The 22,784-nt window shown below is 37.1% G+C and overlaps 1 protein-coding gene across 1 annotated transcript in view; it reads right to left on the bottom strand.

The window, feature by feature from the left end:
- The window catches only part of CFAP54 (cilia and flagella associated protein 54), a 144,703-nt gene that overhangs the window by 92,401 nt on the left and 29,518 nt on the right, over positions 1 to 22,784 (bottom strand). The window contains exons 2-10 of the mRNA XM_026066074.1: positions 22,585 to 22,778; positions 17,282 to 17,387; positions 11,386 to 11,532; positions 9,084 to 9,255; positions 7,242 to 7,300; positions 4,931 to 5,074; positions 4,344 to 4,457; positions 4,145 to 4,246; positions 1,076 to 1,274 (exon numbers count right to left, since the gene is read on the bottom strand). Coding sequence (XP_025921859.1) covers positions 1,076 to 1,274; positions 4,145 to 4,246; positions 4,344 to 4,457; positions 4,931 to 5,074; positions 7,242 to 7,300; positions 9,084 to 9,255; positions 11,386 to 11,532; positions 17,282 to 17,387; positions 22,585 to 22,778 — 1,237 coding nt within the window. The remainder of the gene's footprint in view (positions 1 to 1,075; positions 1,275 to 4,144; positions 4,247 to 4,343; positions 4,458 to 4,930; positions 5,075 to 7,241; positions 7,301 to 9,083; positions 9,256 to 11,385; positions 11,533 to 17,281; positions 17,388 to 22,584; positions 22,779 to 22,784) is intronic.

Genomic DNA, 22,784 nt, shown 5'->3' with positions numbered 1-22,784 from the left:
GTGTGCATATGCTTTCTTTTTTTTTTTTTCAACTTCCAACAGTTTCTCAGACTACCTCTGATGTCTTAGAGACCCATGGATCATAATTTAAGAAACCCAGCTCTGTCCACCTGTCTGGTCCCAGGTAACAGGTGAATGTTCATACATCATTCCTGACACCTGCTTTTATATCCTGTTTTTATAAATATCTCCAGTGATGGAAACCTTGTAAGATCTTCCAGCAATCCATTCCAGTGCATCTTTATCCTTATCATTTGGAATTTTTCCGAAGCTTTAATTTCTTACAGTTAGAGCCCTTTACTTTTTCTTCTGTCCAAAGTGAAAACAGAGAACAGATTGTTCCTCCTGTGTTTGTAAGAGATTTTTATATACTTTTTTATATTTTTGCAGTTGAAGTTGCAAAAGCAGGAAAGTGAACAAATGGTCTCTAGATAGCCAAAGACATAAGACAAGCATACAAGCTATGCCACAAAACCTCTCCCCGCAAAATCCTGAAGCATTTTGTTACTATTTTGAAATATTCTAGGGATATATGTTATAGTGAGCAAATTTGGGTTTGACTTGAAAAGTTTACCCCAGTGTGAAGCAAAATGCTTCAATTTTGCCCAATGTGGCAAAAATTCTGTCAACACATACTAACAGGAGCATATTACTAGCAATAATTGTAATGTCATCATTAATAGATTTGCATATGCCATTGAAACCAAAGCCAGGAAAGAATGACCACTGCCCATCTTTATATCCAGTCTGCTAGAGTGACAGAACATGGCTAAGCACATATCCAACAGCTCTTATATTTTGCCATCACAGAGACACTTTTCATGTCAGTCTAGTCAGAAAAGATCTAGGCAGAAAACACAACAGGTTTTTATGGATGTAAGAGACAACAGAATTTGGCCCAGATTTTTATCTTAATTTTGTAAAGAAAAAAAAAGAAAATTATTGCCTGGTTTTACTAATGCTACTGTTATAAATGAAATATATGCCTTCAGGTAAGTTCTTTCTTTTCTAGATGCTAGTAAAATGGAGGTCTGGGCTCCTCATCAACACTTCTTTTGCTTTTTTATGCTGTTACCTGAAAGGATTTCCATGCCTGCAAAAAAAAGCTCCGAAACCACATCCCGAATTTCAATTTCATCAGGAACAGGTGGGGCAGAGCGCAACACATGTCTGCTACCATCAGATAGCGCTTCCAGGATGGCAAGGAACTGAGCTGCTGTACCATCAAACATTTCTGTCAGCAGCCGTTCGGTAGCAGTGCGAGGCCATGGCAACTGAGTGAGAAAAAAGTAATATAAATCTCATAATTTCTAAACTCATCTACAATAAAGCAAGATTTCTTTCAAAACAGTTCTCCTTTAGAAAGCAAGTACACATTTAAAACATGAACTAATACACTGTAAAATATACTGCTGTTATGAATTTCATGCTTCGAAGGCATAACAAAGCCTCATGCTAAGCAGGTACAGTACTTAAGAAGTGCCATAATTTCATAGCAACCATACACACTGCTGCATGGTATTTTACTTAGAAAACAGTACAATAGAAATTATGAGTGGGAAAAGTATCAAGGCCATGTAGTTTAAAGCCACCCCCATCTCTCCTTATAATGATACAAAGCTGAGCATTAGGAGTTAAGTTCTACACACTTTACAGAAAATCAGAGAAAGATGAGACTGCTCAGCAGTACAAACAGTGCAAACAAAAGACCATTAGCTTTACTGACCTGCATGTTTTATAACAGCATAATGTAAAATACAAGACAGAAGACAAAAAAACATATTTAGACTACTGAAAACTAGGAAATCAGAGATCTATATAATTTTTTTTTTAATTTATTTCAGTGTTCTGTTTACATGATTAATTTTTCCCTAACCAAATCATCACCAGACATAAAGTAAATAGGAGACCCAGTACTGAAAATGTTACTCATACTCCATTTCATTAACATTTCAGTTCTATTTATTTGGCACTTTCCCTTTAGAAAGGCTTCTAGGAACAATTAACCAGACAAAACTTTGGGAATTTCCTTCTCACTTTGTTGGATCCACATCCTTTATTTTAGCTTCCAAATGAAATATTTAAAGACAAGCTCAGATGTGTACCTGATTAAAAAAAGACTGATCCATTCAATATCTGAGAGTAGTTAGTGTTACAGCTGACAGGTTGTTTTTGTTTTCAATTAACTTATATAATCATTGAGCCTCAGCAATACTATATCTATTTATCTTTTCCAAAGAAAGAATTCTTGCTGTGAGTAGAGTAGAAGTAAATGCAAAATATGGTTAATATTGGATATACGCATTCTCCTACCAAAATAACTCCAAACGAAACTTTCAATAGTTCTTTTTTTAATAAATCCTCATAAGCATGTTCTCAGACTAAAAATTTCCAAAGCAAGCTATACAAAATTATCTTAAGATACTGTGTTATCATATGCAATATATTTTCTTCCCCACACGGTGGATTTGTTTTATGAGCCAACATGGGAATCAGACCTATGCAAGCAGAAAGCAACGTCACATCATACACATTCCAGTACAGGCTAAGCACAAACTGCAAGTTTTGTTTAAATGCAACGTGGAACAGGAACCTAATTTACTACTAATAATATTTTTATGTATGCATTGTCTTGTTGTGTTTACAGTGTAAACATTGCACTGGCATAGAAGAATGTCAAAGGGAAAGCTAATTTAAACTAAATAGATTTGACTAGCCTGTTTCTGTTTTTCAAGCTCTTTTAAGTGCAAAAGCAAATTCCGCTGCACACAGATTCAAAGAGAAGAAAGAACTTTAATTCCTTGCTATAATGTTAGCAATGATATAACGTCCAGGCATAATGTTCTCTGTAACAGGCTGGATTGAGCTCTAAATATAGCTGTCCCATCAGGTATACTATATGGCGCATGTTCTATAGTAAAAAATAATAGAAATAGTTTTGAAAGTCAGAACATTAAGCAAAAATAGATGTCCTATATTTTCCCATTTGCTTGACACTTAACAAATCTACAAAATATTCTGAAATAATTATAAAACAGTTAATGCTTTCAGATTTAACAACATTCAACAAATCCTGTAAAATTATAGAAGGCATATGGAAATAACTAATATGAATATTCAATACTATTCCTTCTTAAATAAAGCCATGAAAATTGTCATAGGACATTTTAGAAGCAAAAGACCTGGCAAGGGAGTTATGAACAGTGTAAATTCTAGCAATTTGTTGCTAACTTCAGGCATTCAGTTTAGTCAGAAACTGATAAAAGTCACATAGACACTGCAGAACAATATCAATTACTGAAGATTTTTCAAGCTTCTGGATTTTATCCTATACACATAGGTATCTAGTAACAGGACAGATGCACGATGAGCCAACACCCAGTTTAAAAATATGCTAAATTCCTAACATCCCAATTGTTCATCAAGACTTTTAGATGACCATCATCTATGCGTAAGTCTTCCAAAATCACGCGACCTTGAGAAAGCTGGCTAATAGTCTTTCCATGTGCAAACCACACAGGAACATATTGAGGTTCAGGCCGTGTCTTGGATAGTGGGAAATTTCAAGTAAGTGCGGTTTGGATTAAAATGATTGTGCTCTCCACCCAGCAGTTTAATATTAACTGAGATTCAAGTTGTAATCTCAGTGTCAGTAACCTCAGTTATTTCTGATAAGCAGCCAATCTTCTTAAAAAAAAACCAAAAATACTGAGTACATGCTAATGGCAAAGAAATAATGGCAAATAAGAATGCTATCAATATTAAACAATTATTTAAGACAGAAAATACAACATTCTTATTTTGAATTATTTGGCTTTACTGTACCTAGTGCTTTTATATGTAGTCTAGCCCAAAATATGTTATGAACAAATAAGTTAGATAATTCTGAACAAAAAAATCCAGAATTAACCTACTCATTCAGCTACGAGTGTTTGAATCTGTTCTATCATCAGATAAACTGTGTCAAAGAAAGTGTCACTTTGTAGTATCTTTCCTTTTTTCTTTCAAAAAATGCAGAGATTCCACAATTTTGTCATTGCATTACAAGGTCCATATGTAACAGATTTATAACTATATCATGAGATTCAGAGGATGAGACAAAACTTTGATCCAGGAAGACCTTAATACAAAATGTTAAACTTACATTTTGTGCTTCTTTTAGGTTAACTCGTAACTTAGGTTGAAAGTAGCTTTTGGGTTTTCTTCTGGATTCATATACTGATCTTTTGAAAATCATTACTGTCATCTGACAGAAAGAAAAAAGTGGGTAAATAACTGTCATGTGTTCTGCCCTTAGAGATTTTAAGTACTGTAACAGTTTATGACTAATTGCAGGATGATACCTTTACAGTAGCCTCTCTAAAAATCTTTTTGGTTTCTGAATTTCCTGGTGAAGAACTGATATTTTCTAACTGCTTCAGTTCATCAATTTTCATCAGGCCACGGCGAGCAAATATCTGTCCAAAGTGGGGAAAAAAAAAAAAAAAAAGGATAATGAGCTGATGCATGCAAACTGATACTGTGTTTTCCTGTTCTGTTTGCTACTGCATAATTTTAGAGTTGCATCATTCTTGAGTTCAGACAACTGTGAAGGGCCGCAATGAATGCCAAGTCCTGAACAACTGTTAAAAAAGAAATGAAAACCTTTGCAAAATTCCTTTTGTATATCTGCATATCTGCATGGAGACTGGCCACTATTTAATCTTAAAAATCTACGACTAGGATTATATTAAAAAGTAATATTGCATTTAAGTTTTAATTGATTATTCATTTATATATGGAAACATACTTCCACATCGTAGTTACATTTTGGAACACAAACAGAAATCTAATAATACATATGATCTGATAATAAGCATAAGTATTTAAATAAATATTTATTTCCCATTTGATTGTATCTGAAATGTTACCCCATGGTAAATCAGAATACCTCTCCATTAATGCCGGCTTGACAATCATAATAACATTGAGAAACTGCAGTATAAAGAGTGGCTCTCCATGTCAAATAGCGTACAGATAAAAGTGGAATGGATGATTCCATACATACACTGGCCCATAGTAAGTATTCCAGCACCTGCATTGAAGAAATCCAGTTTCAAACTGAATTCATTTTAAACAGTTTTTTATAACAATCACAGCATAAAGTCAAAACAGTCATACCACCATGCAGTTCTGTCCAAATTTAAAATGCTGAAATATACTTCCTACTGCTTAGGGACACACAAAAATCTATCCTTACCTGGTAGAACAAATTAAAAGAGAAAAAGATCACAGAAGCTGTATTAATTTTTAATGTATTTTATGGTCTAGAACATAATATTACTGCTTTTTAACTGTTTTGCCATCTGAAACTGTAGTCAAACATTGTATTTTAGCCTCTGAGCTATTTTCATTATTGCAGTTCACTATAGACTTGCCAACAGAGAAGTCCTGCCCTCCTCTCTCATCTGCTCTCATCCTGCGAGTTCTCCTTCTCCTTTGTTTCAGCTCTAGTGATCATTTTTCTCTAAGTTAGTTTTCAGACAGATCAGCAAGCTGATCTGGCACGTGAGGGAAGCTGCCTTCTTTGGTGACAGCTCTCATGTCGCTCAATTTACAGCCATGGAGCTACACTCTCTGCTCTTCTCTTTGAGGCGCTCATTTTTCTCCCAGCACAGTCCTTGCAGCAGTCTCTCTCTTTAAAGAATTAGTCCCACAAAATTGGTTGAACAGTATCTTCCCCTTGTATTTTCTTTGGGCCAGACATTCTTTGAGGTACATGAGATGTGCACAACTGCAGTCCTAAATTAAGTCGATTTACAGATGCTTTCGCTAAATGAAAAGAATTGGAAATACCTACGATTACTTCCTCCACATCCTCTGTAATAAAAGCCATGCTGGCATAGGTTACAGGAGGGGCAAAATCATTTCTGATATCAATAAAAGACGTTCAAAAAGAAAAATCTCTCTCGCTCAGTGAAAGTCTAATATAACCAACACATACAAAAAGATTTGGGATCTAGGATGATGTAGAGTCTGTTCAAATTTAAATAGGGAAAAATAAACCTGAGGCAAAGAAAAACTACATTCTTAAGTTAAAAAGAAAAGGAAAAAGAAAGCCAGATCATTTTGATCAACTAAGTAGTCCCAACTAAAAATCTAGCCAGCAGGTGTCAGTACAGCTCCACTTTTCAACTAGCAAAAGCCAAATTCTTGGGATTTATTTCAGTTGCACAAAAATAAGCATCTAGAGCCATCTGAAACAGCCTAACATATTCCAGTAATGCGCATGAGGATGGCAGATATGGTAGAAGACCTGGGCCATTCTGGCATAGCAGTTGGAGGCCAGCCAAGATGCCCTGAGCACCTCAAGGTCCAGCGCCTGGAGGTCACATGGCTCCGGACACCTAAGTACAGGCAACTGAAGCACACCCTTTCTATCCTGTTTTAAATAGTGGACTTTAATGCCGATAACAAAACATTCAAACTTCAATTTTCAGCAACCTACCATTGAGATTCGCTGGATATCACTTGGTCAGTTAAACACAATTCTGGCGCATGCAATCCATGTTACCACTGGTATAACATGTCTGCACAAAATCCTATTTTCTTATATTTATAACTGTGTTTGACTAATTGATGTATGTTTTAAATATACTTTTTCAACTTGAAAGCAAAAGGACATGTTCTCAACTCATAAAAATAAAGACTCATTAAAGGACTGAGGTTTCATAAGAAGACTTTGAAGTCTTCACTTGAAGACTTTCAAAATCATAAGATTAAAGAAAGCAGGAATCACATGCTACATTTTAATGGTATTTGGTTAGTTTAGGATCAATAATTGGTGCTAACACAACAGAAGCCAAGAAATGAAACAATTAACCTCTCTTATTACTTTAGCTCATTTATGAACTGAACAGTTTGTTACATTTTAAAAAAACTACATAAAAAATCTAAGATATAAAAGAAAACAGACTGAGGTTTTGGGAGACTCCGAAAAGTGCAGCTCTCAGAGGCTCCACGGCAGCCTGACCCATCTCAAAAGCCAACAAGACATTTGGGGGGTTTCATTCCACCACTGAAGAAGAAGCAGAGACATGATGGCTTGAGGACTATATATTGGCCCTTCTGCATTCTAGACACTTTATTCCCACATGACAAGTACTACTATTGGCAAAAGAGAATGAAATAGGTAAGTCAGGGTATGCCATTATGCAAAATATAGGTGCATTCTTCAAATGTTTCTATTTATTTTGCCATACCTTAGCAGAGTGACCTATCATCATCAAATGTCTGCATATCATGTAAATATGAATTGTACCTGTAAGAATAAAATAAAATAAAATAAGTAATATGATAGATAACTCCTATATTTCTCCTTGAAATTTGTTATGCTAACCAACCGAAACTACTTCTTACAATCTAGATTGTTATTTCTAGAGCCTGAAAATACAGCTTTAAAACTAAATTTTGTATAGCCACTTCTAAAATAGACAAGATTTAGCCACTGTATTCTTATGCTATATTAACTTCAAAAGTAAGTACACAACAAAACAGCCTCATAAAAGCATGAAGTCTTAAAAATGTCCTATATTGAATTTTTACTTAACCAACTTATATTTTTCCCCGAATACCACTGTATTTTAAAAAAATACTATCTCTTCTCACAGACTTTGCCTTGCTTTCAGTCTGTCATGGCACTGTCCTGGCAGCCAACAATACTATTATGTGATACTATGTATCATAAGTGAAATGAAGAAAACTGATTATGAATAGAATTTTCAAAAGCATCTAAGTGACTTACAGATAAAATCCTGTCAAAAAATTACTGAGTTTCAGCTTTGTCACAAAATTGCCTTTCAAAAATCAGCCTAGAAGTACAAAAAATGGTGCAGTCTGGAAAAAAAAGTCTATTCTTCTGTCTGCATGACTATATGGAAATGGACACCTATGGCAACACACAGGCATCACAATGTCAACTGTCATAGCTAGAAGGGTATTATTATCCTAATAAGCAAGAATTTAGCAAGCATTAGAAAGTATTTTTTTATCACTCAAATGTGTAATGAGGCACGAAATCTCCCACTGACAAAAAGAGTTGCAGAAAAATGCTCAGGAACTGGGAAAAATATGAGTTACTGCCTAACGTTTATTTCTAATTAGATGGAAAATTTTACTAATGGCTGGGCTCGGTACAGAGATCTGTCCCATACACAAGTAGTATATGAGATGAGTATACTTTAATTTTATTTTTATGAAAACAAAACCAAAAAAAAACCCTGAAGATAGGGAATGGGATCAATGGCAGTCCCAGCAAAACAAAAGGATAAGAATTTCAAGACCAGTTATAGCTCAGAGAAAGTAAATACCAATGTTTTCCAATTTTCATTTAAAAACACACTATCTCCTCAATTTATATTGCAACAATTGACCATTATAAAACCAAATAATAATCCAAACTTTTGGCTGAGGAAATAAAGCTGTCTTTTCAAAGCAAAAATATACTGTTCCTCTTCTTGAAATGTAAATTCTTGATACATCTTTCTTTGTATATCTAGCTCATGGAAGTTCCAGTTTCTCCTCAAATTTGTCCTAATTCAAGCAATTAGAAATAGCACACTAAAATCATACATGGAGAGATTCATATTCTTAACTGTGGTTTGGTATTTTTAAAGAATTTTTATTATCAACGCCAACCTTGGACAATATTAAAAAAAATACAAACATTTAATGCTATGGACGCACAAAAATCCTCATTAGCACAAACATTTTATTGACAAAAAAACTTATGAGCTTTTTTATTTAATTAGAATCTGCTCAAAAAATGGCCTGTCAGATTTCATTTTATTAGTACATTCAAACCACAGCTATGATGAAAAAGCTATTACTTTTATAGCTGTCCATCTGAAGAATGCACATTATGCAGAAATATAAAATTAAAACTTTCTTATTTCAAAATACAGTCTGTTAAAAAAAATCCTACTGTGGTTAAAAGTAGCTAGAGATTTATTCATGACCCTCCGGTTGACCTTAAAGAATACGTACAAAATTTCCCTCCACAGGTTTGATTAGCAAAGAAAATGTAAATGAAAAGCCTGAAATACCATTGTAGATAAGCCAACACAAATTCTCCTGAGGCAGAGCCACTTGCATAGTGAGTCGTAATGAGGACAAGATATTGAAACAAGTCTGCAGGGACTCTTGATTCTGGAGATTTCTGTCACTGCTACAAACCATCTGATAAATGCAAACATTCCTCTCTTGCAAAGCATGGAGCTGAAACATATAGAAACATACATAAAGTGAAAACATACATCTTTAAAGTGCATGCACATATCACTTTTTGCATTAGCAAAGTACAACAAAACAGTGACTATGAAAAGATCAAGAATGCCAAAGACAAATCAGTGTGACATTAACCTGAAAATTAAAATATGGAGAAAGCTTTAAGGTTGATTTACTATTAACGTGGGACAGTTTCCCAGGATGAGAATACACCTAGTGCACTACGACTGTTGAAAGGATTGTAGGGAGAAAGCGTAAATAAGGCATCAAACTGGTATTCAAACGGTCTGGATTTAATTCTTGGTTTCTCTGTAGATGCCCGTTGTAATTTAAGGCAAGCCTTAATTTTTCTGTACTTTACTTCCCCATCTGTACCACAGATACAATATTTCCCCCCACTCATCCACAACCTTTAACTTCTATTGGGTTGCAGTTGCACCATCCTTTCTCTTCTACGTCCACGTAATACCTAGCCCAACGTAACCCCAGGCCTGTGGGCAGCACAGTATCATCAGAACAGGGGACGAAATGAGCTAAGGATGACAAGGCCAGTCGGTACCTGTCAACCTCTTAGAAGCCTACTAACCCAATAATGTCTGAAATTGTACTATTTTTGCAATTAAATTATATTATTTTTTGCAATTAGTTCACTGAAACAGCAAGTTTTAAAACCCAGAACTCCATTTCTATGATTTCACTACTGTTACATTAACGAACAAAAGTAAGCCGCAGAAACCTGGCAGAAAAAGTACATATGAAGCATTTAGGTCTAATAATTTGATTTCTAGAAGAGGCATTAGCATTGCCCTTACAAATTGTAAAGATCATGGTCAAGTTTGATTCCATAGCTGAAAATTTAAGGATATGTCAGTGTCTAAAGGCCAAGCTATAGAACAGACATTTTAGTGTAGAGTCATGGTAACATCTGGCAGTATGATTGGTGCAAGGTCTATGCAGAGGATAGAAAACAGAATAAACCATCTACAGAACTTCAAACTTACTTACAAAGGGCTTTGTAAAATGAAAATAAAATGGATTAACATAGCATTTGAGCATTTGCTAAGAAACTCAACTATCTTTAAAAAACAAAATAAAAAGTATAAACAGAACATCTCTTCATTCATCCCATCCGCTTCTCTTAGTTTTTAAGTAAACTTTCTCTTTCTTTCACCTCCCTAAACACTATTTACAATCTAACTCTGACTAGAAGAATATGAATTTGATCAGCTCAGTATACAGAAGATGCCTATGGTTTCCCTCTGTGATTCTAGTTCACAGAATACCCTACATTATTTCAGAGTATCCACCATGCACTGAAATAGAGCTTCTCAGCAAAGCACTGTTTAGGATAAAATCTAGTATATTTTTAGTATCTCCCCCTATACCCACTAAAATACTCTCTTCCATGGATAACAAATGATAAATTGCAAGCGCTTATCTTTATAAGCAGTAAACACAAAAGGATGCTGACATCTTCTGGAGGTCGCTGAGCACCCCAAGAACTTAGAGCAATTACAAATCTATTCATCATTCTGTCTCTTTTTTATTTTCACATGAAGCAAATGATCTGCTGATAGTAACGCAGCGCTGCTTGTTACTATGTCATGAACTTTTTTTACATTTTTGCACATTTATGGTACAAATTACAGTTCAATGTTTTAACTCTCTTGCACTTTGCCTAATTTTCAGATCACACTCTATAAAAATTTCTACAACAATTGCAGGACAGTTATCAACTTCAGCCTGTATCTGGATTCTGACAGTGGTTAATAGCAACTATTTCTGAGGAAAAACTGTTGTAGACATTTGTGGAATAGCCTGTTCACAGCAAATTGCCTTTTTAACATTAAGTCACTAGTGGTTGGCTTATGCCACAGAAACATAAGCATTTATATCCTCTTAAAAATGTGCCATCCCTATTTCAAAGCATACCAACTCTGGATGTTCGAATCATCCATGACTGTTAAATCTCAATGTAATCTGTATAGACAAACTATTAAAGATTAGTAAGTATTAATATTTAATTAATATAACAATATGAAGAACATTTGTGGAAGATAAAACAGGCTACTTATTTTGAAACTGTAAATATCTTTGACCAAAAAAATTATTTTAACTTACCGTTAGTGCTGCATTTTTATCTCTGAAACCATTTGGGAAAAAGGTGGATTTAAATTGATTCACATCATCTATGATTTCATCGAGGCTTACAGAAATGAACTGCTGAAGATATCTTCCATAGCACTGTAAAAGTGCCAATTTATACTCCTGAAGAATGAAGAATATGTTATCTTTATAGTTTGCATATTACGTTTCTATTTCTATAAAATATTTTTATTATGCTTATGTAAAAAGTATCAGTGTGAAAGAGAAGCTGGAAATAAAACACTGAAGTGTCATACAAACATTCAGCCATATAATTTCTAATGCTAACACTCACACCTTTTGAAAGGTTAGAGTACTTAAAGGAAGAGCTTGTGATTTGGGAGTTTCTGTTTATTTTAATCATAAATCTGACATATTGGAGAACAATCATAAAGTACGCTCCCAGGTTAACGCAATAAACTCAAAGGGTTCCTGGAATGTCCTGCAGCTTTGGAACAGTAATAATAAAGATATAACACTGCTGAGAAAAGTACTGCATAATGCAGAACTTTATAAACTATATACAGATATCATCACTTCTCTCCCCCTTGTTTCCCTGATGTCAAAGCCCTTCTTTTATGCAGAAAGGTAGAACAGCTTAAGATATCAGAAAATCAAATGTTTCAGAACAAGATGTAATAAAAATGAGTGAAACAAATGACAGCAACTGGAATTTACATAGAGCCCCAAAGCCCACGTTAATAGGCTGGGAATTGCCACCGGATCTTTAAGAACTGTTCGCAAAGAGGATGTTGAGTTAACTGTGTCATTCACAGTACAGCCGCCAGCAGCATGTTGGTCCTTCCTGACATCAGACGGAGACTATGCTTCAGTGCTGACTCAGATGTTGAGATGCCACTTACTGAATCACCTCCGCCACTTCCGGCAGCAAGGATGACTGAGAGCTTTCTCTACCAGCTTCACTCGTGGGAAACTACGCTGCAGGAGAAGTCAAGCAGCATGGCTTTATGCAGATATCTTGAAGGTTTTGTTTCCCCTTCCCTCACAGGAAGAGGGATGTGTAGATCGTACTGCAGTCATCCCCATGCAGCCTCGGAGCACTTTGCATTTTCTTTAACTTGTAGATTACTTTAGTCTTTGCTTAAAGTAACTTATTTCCCTCCCATGTATGGTTCACACAATCTACTTTTACACAGAAAGGTGAAAGCGCCCTGTGAGTACTATGTAAAGCTATGTACAGGAAAGAAAGAAAGAAAGATAAAATTTTTCATTGAATTTTATGAGGGGCTTAGATGGAACTGACTCTGTAAAGGAAACAAGTAAAAACTCAGTTGATCAGGAACTGATCTGCTGTTTCACACTATGAAAGGGTCACACGATACACCCAGGAAAACTCGTTCTGCCTGGTGATCAACAGCCTTTTTGGCAACCCTGCATATACTCATTACTTTTCTAAGTTGTAGTAAAGACAAAGTGTAGTGTTATTATTAGAATTCAATGTGATTAATAGCTCAACATTATTAGTAGTTGTTACTAGCACACACACACACATGCACACCAAGCAGTCGTGATAAATTCTGGGCAAAAAAAATTAATAGCAACTAATTGATATTGGTAAAATGGTACTTTAATATTTAATCATCGAAAATTCAAAAATATTTCCCTGCACACTCTATTTTCAGTATAAATTCCAACCACCACAGTGACTTTTACCCTGAATTTTCAATCATCTGAAGAGTCTAACTCACATGATCCAGATTACTCAAGGGACCCTATCTTCTTTCCTGTGTAAAAGGAGCAGCCACATACGGAAACCTTTACTTCTCATGGATAGGTATGGGCAGTTGGTCACTTGTATACTCTAATGCATAGGTTCAGACTGTGATAACTCTAGAATCCTAAATCGTGGATCAGAATCCCATTAAGCCTGTTACTAATATATAACAAAAAATTGATTCCACGCCCAAACAGTTTAAAATATATGTATGAGACCAGAGATAACAGGCAGATACAAGCAGAGAGGAAGGAAACAAAATGAGTCAGTGCTGATCAGCATGATGATTAATGGACTGCTAACTAATTTCCAGATATATGACATAATGAATTTAGGTGTGCCCTAAATGATAAATAGCAGATGTATAATAGAAAGGAATCTAAAGTGAGAAGACATTAAAAAAAGAATAGCAGGAGGACAGGAACCTAATGGCGTAGAGAGGAATGTGGTGCTTACCTGTTGACTATCCATATTCAATATTTTATTTTCTACAGACTATGCATTCTTACGTATTATATACCATAAAGGAGGATTAAAACTTAACATAAGCACCAGCAGTTTTCAAATAGAATCCAGCAGGACCAAAGAAAATTGTACTTATGGAACAGGCTCTACGTTGCCTATCACAGAACTTGGTGTTACACCACACTCATCTTTTCAGTGATGCATTAAACTTTTGCATCCATTACATGTTTTTTCTCTCTGTATTTTCTCCAGGGAGAAAAATGGATATGATGAAAACTAAATTTGGAAACTCAAAGAAATGCACTAAAAATGGGAGTTCCATAGTTCCAAAGAGAGTTCATTTCAAAGTTTTACACTAGCCACTAGGACAACTTTTTCTACAACATAGATGACTTTACCCTTACTGTAGAAAACCAGAGTATCCAAGTTGTAAGCAGAACTCTTTACCAAAAATTCTAGGTTATTTTTAGCCACTCTAGGGCCATATCATTAAGCACTTTGAAAATAGGACCAAATTACTGTGTTTTAGTTATCCTATGGGAAGCCAATATAGAGCACAGAGGCAGGGGTTTGAGATGTTTGAAGTAACTTCTTACTGAGCATGTTGTGAGACCAGCAGTTCCCAAGCAATGAAAGCTTCATTTAATATAAAAAGACATTTCATACCCAGAAGGTATGAAAACTTGACGAAAACATGAGCCAGAAGAATATATGAATGGAATTGCTTAGGCAATGAAAGGGCTATTACAAGGGCTATATTAACAAATGCTTTATTCAAGGGCTTCTGGGAGAATTTCTGGGAGGATTCCTAAACTGCTATACCACGAGCCTATACCTTCAAGTATAACAGCATCACTGTTACGATCTCTTCTAAATGCCTTCTGCAACCTGTCAGTAATTGTCTGAGTCTTGCTAAAGTTCAGCTTCAGCTTGCTGTTCTTTACTCAGGAGGCAGGCCACTTTTGTGAAAGTGTTATGGGCAGATGCAATGAAGGATATATAAGACTTAGTAACATCTGCATGATAACCTTTGTCCAGGTCTGCTGAACAGTTCACCTCGTAGCCACATACGTATGACAGAATTACAGAATAGCATTTATCCTTGCTGCATTACACAAGCAAAGAATATAATAGTGGAAGTATTGTTTCACTGGATGTGTTCCTCCAAAAGATGGCTCCTCAAACCATTTTGATACATTTCCAGTTATGTCTGCTACTTTTCTAGGTGAAAAGGGAGAACCGAATAGTGTCAAATGCTGAGAATGAAAAAAGGTAGACGTGGATAGGTGCCCTACATCTATCAACAAGAGAGTATCACTGCTTTCAAAGCATTTCCATTACTGAGTCACAAAACACCAAGGCTGTGAGTGACAACAGGCACTAAACTGCTTTCCTAATGCACAAGTCAATAGAGCGTTCTTAAAAATTATTTCCAGTTTAAAAAACATACGACATCAGTTATCTGTTTTTCTTTTAGAGGGGGGAGGGGCAAGAAATATGAAGTTTCTTGAACAGAACACAAATCTAAATATATCTTTCCTAAATATTGTCATAACAACATTTAATCTAAAAGTGTTTACAGGAATTATATAGGATCCCACAAAGTGTATTTATTCAACCAGTGAGGCTAGCTTTGTAGCAAGACACAGTCTCAGATGCTCATCATACAGAATGAAACAACACAAAGAACTGAACTAAATCAAGATGACATTTGTTAATAGTAAGTTTAACACCAAACAGAAAGCAAATGAAATCACACTTGCACCTCCACTAAAATTTAATGCTCCCTTTCTAAATGAAATACAAGCCTGGTTTAACCTTACTTTTTCTTCCCATTATCATAAAAAATGAAGCAGAAGTTACAGAAACCTTTCCAAAAGCACGGAAGTATTCTACAAGTAAATCACAGGCTTCCTCTAACTTTAGTGCTATGATTCTTATCTTTCTATTACAATCATCTATTAAGAAAAGTGGTATCAAAAACATGTGTCTGAAATGGGCCTGAAAGATTGAAGGACATAGTTAAGATATATATTTAACCATCTCTTAACACAGATACACTAAATAACCAGTTATAAGCTAGAAACGTATTACTGATCAAATAAACATCTTCTAATATGATTCTGGGAAAAGGCAGAAAAGTCCACTGAGGGATCATCACAAACACAAAATGTCTCACACCAGGCAGCACCATGCACAGGAGCTGTAACTTCATCTAAATTATGCTAATTCTTAACAATCTTTAATTGCATTCTCTCAAGCAACTTTTCAAGTACTGAACCTTATAATGAATTAATCTATAATTTCTTTAATTCTTCAGCGTTTCTGCTCCACAATTATATTACTCAGAACCACAAACCCTGCTTTAATCCTAACAAGAATGACTTGCACTTAGCTTTCTACTGTACATCTTTGAGCTGCCTCTGAGTGCTGTTTTCTAATTCTCCTCAGAAGCCTCACACTTTACAGCATGATCTTCTAACACATATATCACTGAGGTAAAGAGTGACAAGGTTTTAAGGTTTCATTTCTAGCAGGCACAAAGGACAAATATCATATAAGAACCAAACATAAAAACAGCCTTATTGAGCCAGACCAGTTGTTACTAGCCCAGCATCCCATCTCCAATGGTAGCCAGGAACAGACAACTAGGTAAAACCATAAAAATGTTAATGATATGGTAAAACATCCCCAAAATACTCTCAAACTCTCCAACAAGCTGCACCTCATGGACTTCTTCAGCCAAGGGTAGTTTATGCATTTCAATACCCCCAATGGACTTCCATTCTGTGAACTTGTCAAGTTTCCTCTTGAACTCATATAAACTTCTAGCTCTCACAGCATCCTGGGGCAGGAAATTCCACGGGTTAAGTGCACATGCTGTGAAGAAACAACCCGCTTTTGTTCTGAACCTGCCACCTACTACCTTCATCTGACAATCCCTAGCTCTTACACTGGGAAAAGAACACAATCCATCCCTGTCCAGCCCCTCCTTTCGCTCATGATTTCATAGACCTGTACTATGCTCGGCTCAGAGATCTCTGTTCCCAAGTGAATACTTAGCCTGCCTCTGTTACTCATGTTGAAGCCATTCCACACCTTTCATCATCCTTGCTACTTGCCACCGAATCTTTTCTAGTTGCAATTTATCTTTTTTGAGGGGTCCAGAAGCGCACACAGAACTCAAGACACAGGAGGGCCATCAATACATATAGTTGTACAATGACACTCTCTTTTTTTGTTCTCTGCTCCCTTCCTCCTAATTCTTTGCATTCACTTTTGGTTTACTGAGCACTGAGTTGACATTTCTGTGGAACAAACCACCACTTCTCTGTCGTTATCAGTTTACGCTGAAGTAGCGCCTACAGGCACGGTCAGATATTATACTCCACTGTGCTAGGACCTCAAGCAAATACTGAAAAAGAGATTTTGGGGTGTTCAACTTTAAAAAGGCAACAGGCGCATACAAAATGCACATATTGCAAATCATAGTATCAGGGCAATTATGATAACAAGAAAAGACACAAACCACCAACTGTTATTGGGATTATTTTTAAAAGTTTTGCTACTTTCTAAATAATTTCCTGTAAAATGTGATTAAAAATTAAAGTAGCATAGAAACACAATGAAACAAAACTGTGATTGAGCCTTTTCTGTTTTAACATGACTTACTTTGATCTGAGCAAGGGAATCACCAACTTTCAGAAGTTTTTCATTGTAATACCAGTCTGGCAGTCGAGGCTTATATTTGATCCAAATATTAAACAAAGTATTTGCTCTAAAAAAATACAGGAGAAAAAAGTTTCAGATCAAACTGGCAGTAGGTCTGCCATAACAAGCAAACGGATCAGGAAAACTTCAAATTGTGAAAACCCCTTTCTTCCAAATGCATTTGAACCTCTAAGTATTTCAAAACAAGAGATCATTAAAATTGAATTTTACATGCAGTCAAGGATATTTCTGGGTTTCATTCTGTCATGAGTTGTTTTTATCACACAGATTTAACATAGAATGAATTGTTTCCTATATAAATATTTATTAAAATGTCTTCGTATTAAGTCCTTTGGGTTGTTCAAACATGGTTGTAAATGTAGAATCTGTCCCCCTTTTTAGCTGGTATATGAGAGCTTCTACCTGAAGAAACAATTTGGTATAAACCCAATGGATTACAACTCCGAGCAATTATTGGACGGGAAACAACAAATGCAAAGTGCAGGAAAATAAGATCCCAAAATAACAGTGCATGTCAGGTAGCAATAAATTTAGGAACTGGTGGCTATGAAATGAACTATTAGAGCTATACTCTGAATTACAAAAAGAAGAAAGTCATTAGAAAGCCTCCAGCATGACCTACATTTAGCATGAAATGTTTAGGAACATTACAGTAATTTTAAGTCATAATGGGTAGGGTTCAGAGCACATGGCATATTTGGTAAAAAGAAAGGATTTTAAGGCAACAGCAACAATATTCTGCTGTCTACGTCTGTTATTTTAGCCACGTTGCCATCAGGGATGACTTTGTGTGACAAACTACTGTTCTTTGGCTGAACCACCAAGTCTCCCACAAACTGTAACTGGCTCCAACGAGCAGTTTGCCTCCCCTGCCTAGGAACTGACTACATCGTGCCAGTATTACTGTCCCTACTGACTACAATCTGATGTGAACTTGCCTTCATGTGTACAACCTTCCCACCCTAGACTTCTTCAAGAAAGCTATATTCAGACCAGAAAACAATAATTGATCAGACAGACTGATAACAAGCACAGGGATTTTTCAGAAAGAAACCTCTTACAGAATTGTTAATAGCATTGACAATGTTCACAGTGCCAGGCATCTCTTTTTTTCTCTTTTCTCATTTATTCTCTTAACATATTACTTCTACAGAAATCTTAGCAAAGAGCTCCTTGTGAAACCACAAGAGTAAATTATTCAGAGGTAGCAATTTATAAGGAAGGAAAAAAAAAACTGAGGAGAGAGAAATTAATGTTCAAAAATAATCTTCTAGCTGAATTCTCACATCTAGATCCTCCACTTACTGGTGTGAGCTATCTGGAACTTTTCGGTCTGTTAAGGCAGTGTTAGCAGACCTGAGTGCAAAACACTCTCTTAAAATGTCTTCTGATATTCAGGAACCTTGAATTCATTTTTATAGTCTCCCAGACGTCTCTTCATTTTAACTTACATGATGACTCCCCAGTAAAAAAAAGCACAATAGGAAATATCATTTTTCCAAACAGAAAGCCACAGGCCACCTTCATATTTCAAGGTGAAACAGATATGGCCATATGAGAAATCTGTCAAAATGATCTTTTCACCAAAGAAGCATTATAATATTCATAATCCTTTTTTTTCTAAAAGTATCATCTGGGCACAATTCTCAGTTCCTGAAAGTAAGCAGCAAAGTAATAAATGGGACACTCCAGAGGTGTATCCTGAAGGAAAAATGCTGTAACAGCACAAACTAGGCCAAAAGCAACAATCTGAATAAAATGTTCCAGTGCATTATAGTTTTACAGGAAGTCACAGCCCAGTCTACTGAAGAGGACCTTCTAAATGGGGAATGAGTCTCTCCTGGACCATCTGTAAGCAATTAATAGCCTGGGTGGCTACTGACCTCTTATACCAACAGAAGGCTAACAGTCTTCTGTTAGTAAGACTAGATCTGTAGAGGCTCCCAAGCAAAGAATCTCTCAGGCATCCGAACAGGGAAGGGAAGACGCACAGGAAAAAGATTCCCAAGGAAAAAAAAAATAGAGGTTTGATTTATACTACCTGAGGGGAAAAAAAAGCTGCAATTATTAGACTAGCTGGTTGTGACTTCGAAGAAGTAACAGTAAGAGTGACTGTGGCTAAAGGTCTGGAAGGTGAGACTAATAAACTCTAAGACTGATCAGCTGGCCCCTGGTGAAGATCATCTTCATGGTTTGTTCTAAATGTTCTATTAAAAATGAGATTTTCAGACAGGGTAATAAACTAGTGAACAACTCTGACTAGACTTTGAACTTCAATGGGGAGACTAAGGTAAACCTTATCTGCTACAATGCCATGTCTAACTGCAAGGGAGTGTGTAATACATACATGAAGGTGGAAAGTGAGACATTTCCCAAACAGTTAATAAGGCTTTCCTTTAATTAGGTTGTAGGACACTTAAATAACAAATTAAGCAGTAAATTCTCAAACAAAACTTGGACTGTTGCAGCTCAGAAGTGAAGCTTATTCATTTCCAACCACTGTATGAATAACATTTTTTTTATGAAAGGTCAATCCATAATATTGTGCACAGGGTAAGATCCGCGTGGCTACATTTCTAGGACAGAAGTCTTTGTGATACAGTTAGTAAAGGATGTTCTAATACTGATCAAAAGATGTTTTATTGAATGAGAGTGGCTAAACCACATGACATGAAATATAATTAATAGCTGAAGGTAATCCTTTAATGGCCCTATTGCCCAGAGGAAATGGGTAAAACATCTTCTCATTCAGTAGAGGCAAAAATACTTTTGATTGCTGCTTCTTCTGATGGAAAAGACTCATGTCTAACTCCAGTTCAGGGCAGATATTTTTTGTTTCCTACATTAGAAGTCCTGAACTATGGCCTTAATTGACCTATCAATCTCAGAGGTTGACAGCATCGGAAAAATAAAGTTGACAATTTTAATCTTCTAAACTGAATATACTTTCAATGTAGAAGCTATTTCCTTTCTCTCTAATGAGAACACTTTGATCATCAGTCCATGCCAGGAAAAGTAGCTTCACAAATGACACAGCAGTAAGTCTTTAGAGCATTTAGGAAAGCATCTGTAATAGCCATTGCCTTCAGAAACCCTCAGGAATAACTAGACTAAAGCCGGTTCTGCAAGCAACACATGCAACGCATAGCACTTTGAGTTATCAAACAGCGAGGGGCAAGAGAGAAACACTGAAATTTTGCAATCGCAACCAAATAGCTGTGACTTTGCTAGCTACTTGAATATGTGCTGACAACCAGAATTGCACCTTCTATCTCTGCTGGTGAAAGAATGCTGGAGGTTGCAGAACTACTGGGAACTTAGTATTTATTACCTAATGTTCACGATGCTTTGGAGTTTTGGCAAGAATCATTACGATCAGTGATTTCTGGCATCAAGAGCCAGTTCTCATCTTCATGATGAGCACTACATAATTCTTCAGACAGGAAGCTGTTCTGATGTGAACTGAGTCTGTGCAGACATGGCCAACATCTACAAAGTAACAGTTTCAATAAGAAAGAGACTACTCAGGTTTTCACTCTAAGGACTTCTTCAAAATATTCCAGAGGGGAAAGTAAAGAAAGGCTTGGAGACTTTCTTCACAAAAGTGAGGAAAGGCATGACAATTGCAAACAGATCAGATTCAGCATGCACAGCTCCCAAACAGAAGATACAATGAATATATTCATTATTGGCAATTTTCTGCTGAACTGGTGGTGTCTGAAGCAGTTGAGTGGCCTTCCTTCCTAACCATCCTAGAGGGGGTAACTTTTATAAAAAGAATACAGATCAGCCAAAGCAAAAAAGGCTTAAATATACCAAAACACTGAAATCACCTGATGAAGCAATGCAAAAAAGCCAATGTGTCAATTCAAACCACTAGAGGCATATGCCTGAAGGCTGACATCTGTGCAGTAGATCTAGGCCTCAGAGAGACCTTAGGATGAATCTGACACAAAAAAACATTGGAAATCCAAAAGACTTTAGAAAAGGAAAGATTTCCAGTGCAGAGATATGCTAGGCTGCAGAATCTGGGTACCAGCTCAAAATGTATGCAGCTTCTTTGGAGAAGGGGCTTTTGTGGACTACATCTAAGAAAGTATGGAGTGAAATACCCTAAGGATACAAGCTGCACATAAATTGTAAGCTAACCCGCCCTGTTACCTAACTCACATGTGCTGTTTTTGAATGAAATACTGTTAACTTTGAAAACTTTTATTTTTTATGATAAGGACATGCAAATTTAGAATAGAATACTGCTCAGATAATAACACTAGAAAATCAGCCTCCTATCTTAAAAGAAGCAGTTGAACTTCTATCTAATAGTGTGCCTAAATACAGTAGGGAGAGCTACATGAGAAAGGCAGTCTGTAAAAGACAAATGCAGGCACTATGAATCATACACTGATTTCTAGTTGCTGCATCAAAAGAATTAGATTGTTAATGCATACCCATAGACATGCATGTATGTGAGCAAACAGATACCCAAAATTACGTTTGCCATCTGCTCTGCCTGCATCTATGTGTATAAAAATATGTCTATGTAGACACTGACATACGCACAAAAAGAGCTGCGTGCATTTATCCTCACGTAGCCCTAGTATGACTGCAATATCCTTTAAAGCCACATAGATGCCTGCACGTATTCATTCTCATACACAGCAGCACATGCTGGTGGGCTGCCAGTTGCTCCAGTAGTGTGAAGGGATTTTCCTACCGCAAAGCTCAGGCAGCTCTGATACTGCCAAGGGTGGTATTGCCAGCTTCCACAATACCTAATGTTTTTTCCCTAAAACATTAACTTCTAGAAAGTGCAGAAAAATTAGGTGTTCAGGTTTGGGGAGTTTTTTGTTTTTTTTTTAATTAAAAGAAATGTGGATTGGCAGCGTTTTGGCACACTGTTGGCCCACATTTGGAAGAATCTCCCCGCTCATTCGCAGATTTGGGGGAGGGAAGGGGCTCCTGGTGCGGGGCTCCCCGGCCGGCGGGATGTGGCGTGAGGGGGCAGCTGAGAGGGAGGCGAGGAGGAGGAGGGAGCCGCGACAGCCGAAGGGCAGGCCGAGGCGGCGGGCGCAGCGGCCGAGAGCCGCGGGGAAGCGGCGCCGAGGGGAAGGGGCTGCGGGTGGAGAGCAAAGACGGGGCAGGGAGGCGGGGGAGGGAGAGAGGGAGATTAGGGGCAGGGGCGAGCGGGAGCAGCAGGGGCGAGCGGGAGCGGCAGGGAGGGCGCGGGGCGGCGCAGCCCCTACCCGCGGCGGTGCAGGTCGTGCTGCCGCGGCTCGGCCTCCCCCGCGCCTCTGAGCCGCCGCAGGAAGCCCAGGACGTCCCGCAGCTCGGCCTCGAAGGTGTCTATCACCGGGTTGCCCGGCGCCACCGGCCCGAAGAAAGCGGCCGGCGGCGGCCGCGGCACGGCGGCGCCGAGGGGCGACCCCGCTCCCGCCGACTCCGC

The sequence above is a fragment of the Apteryx rowi genome, unplaced genomic scaffold (genome assembly GCF_003343035.1).
Source record: "Apteryx rowi isolate R43461 unplaced genomic scaffold, aptRow1 scaffold_237, whole genome shotgun sequence".
NCBI lineage: Eukaryota > Metazoa > Chordata > Aves > Apterygiformes > Apterygidae > Apteryx > Apteryx rowi.
The sequence above is the reverse complement of the archived record's forward strand: the minus strand, read 5'-3'. Positions and strand labels throughout refer to the sequence as shown.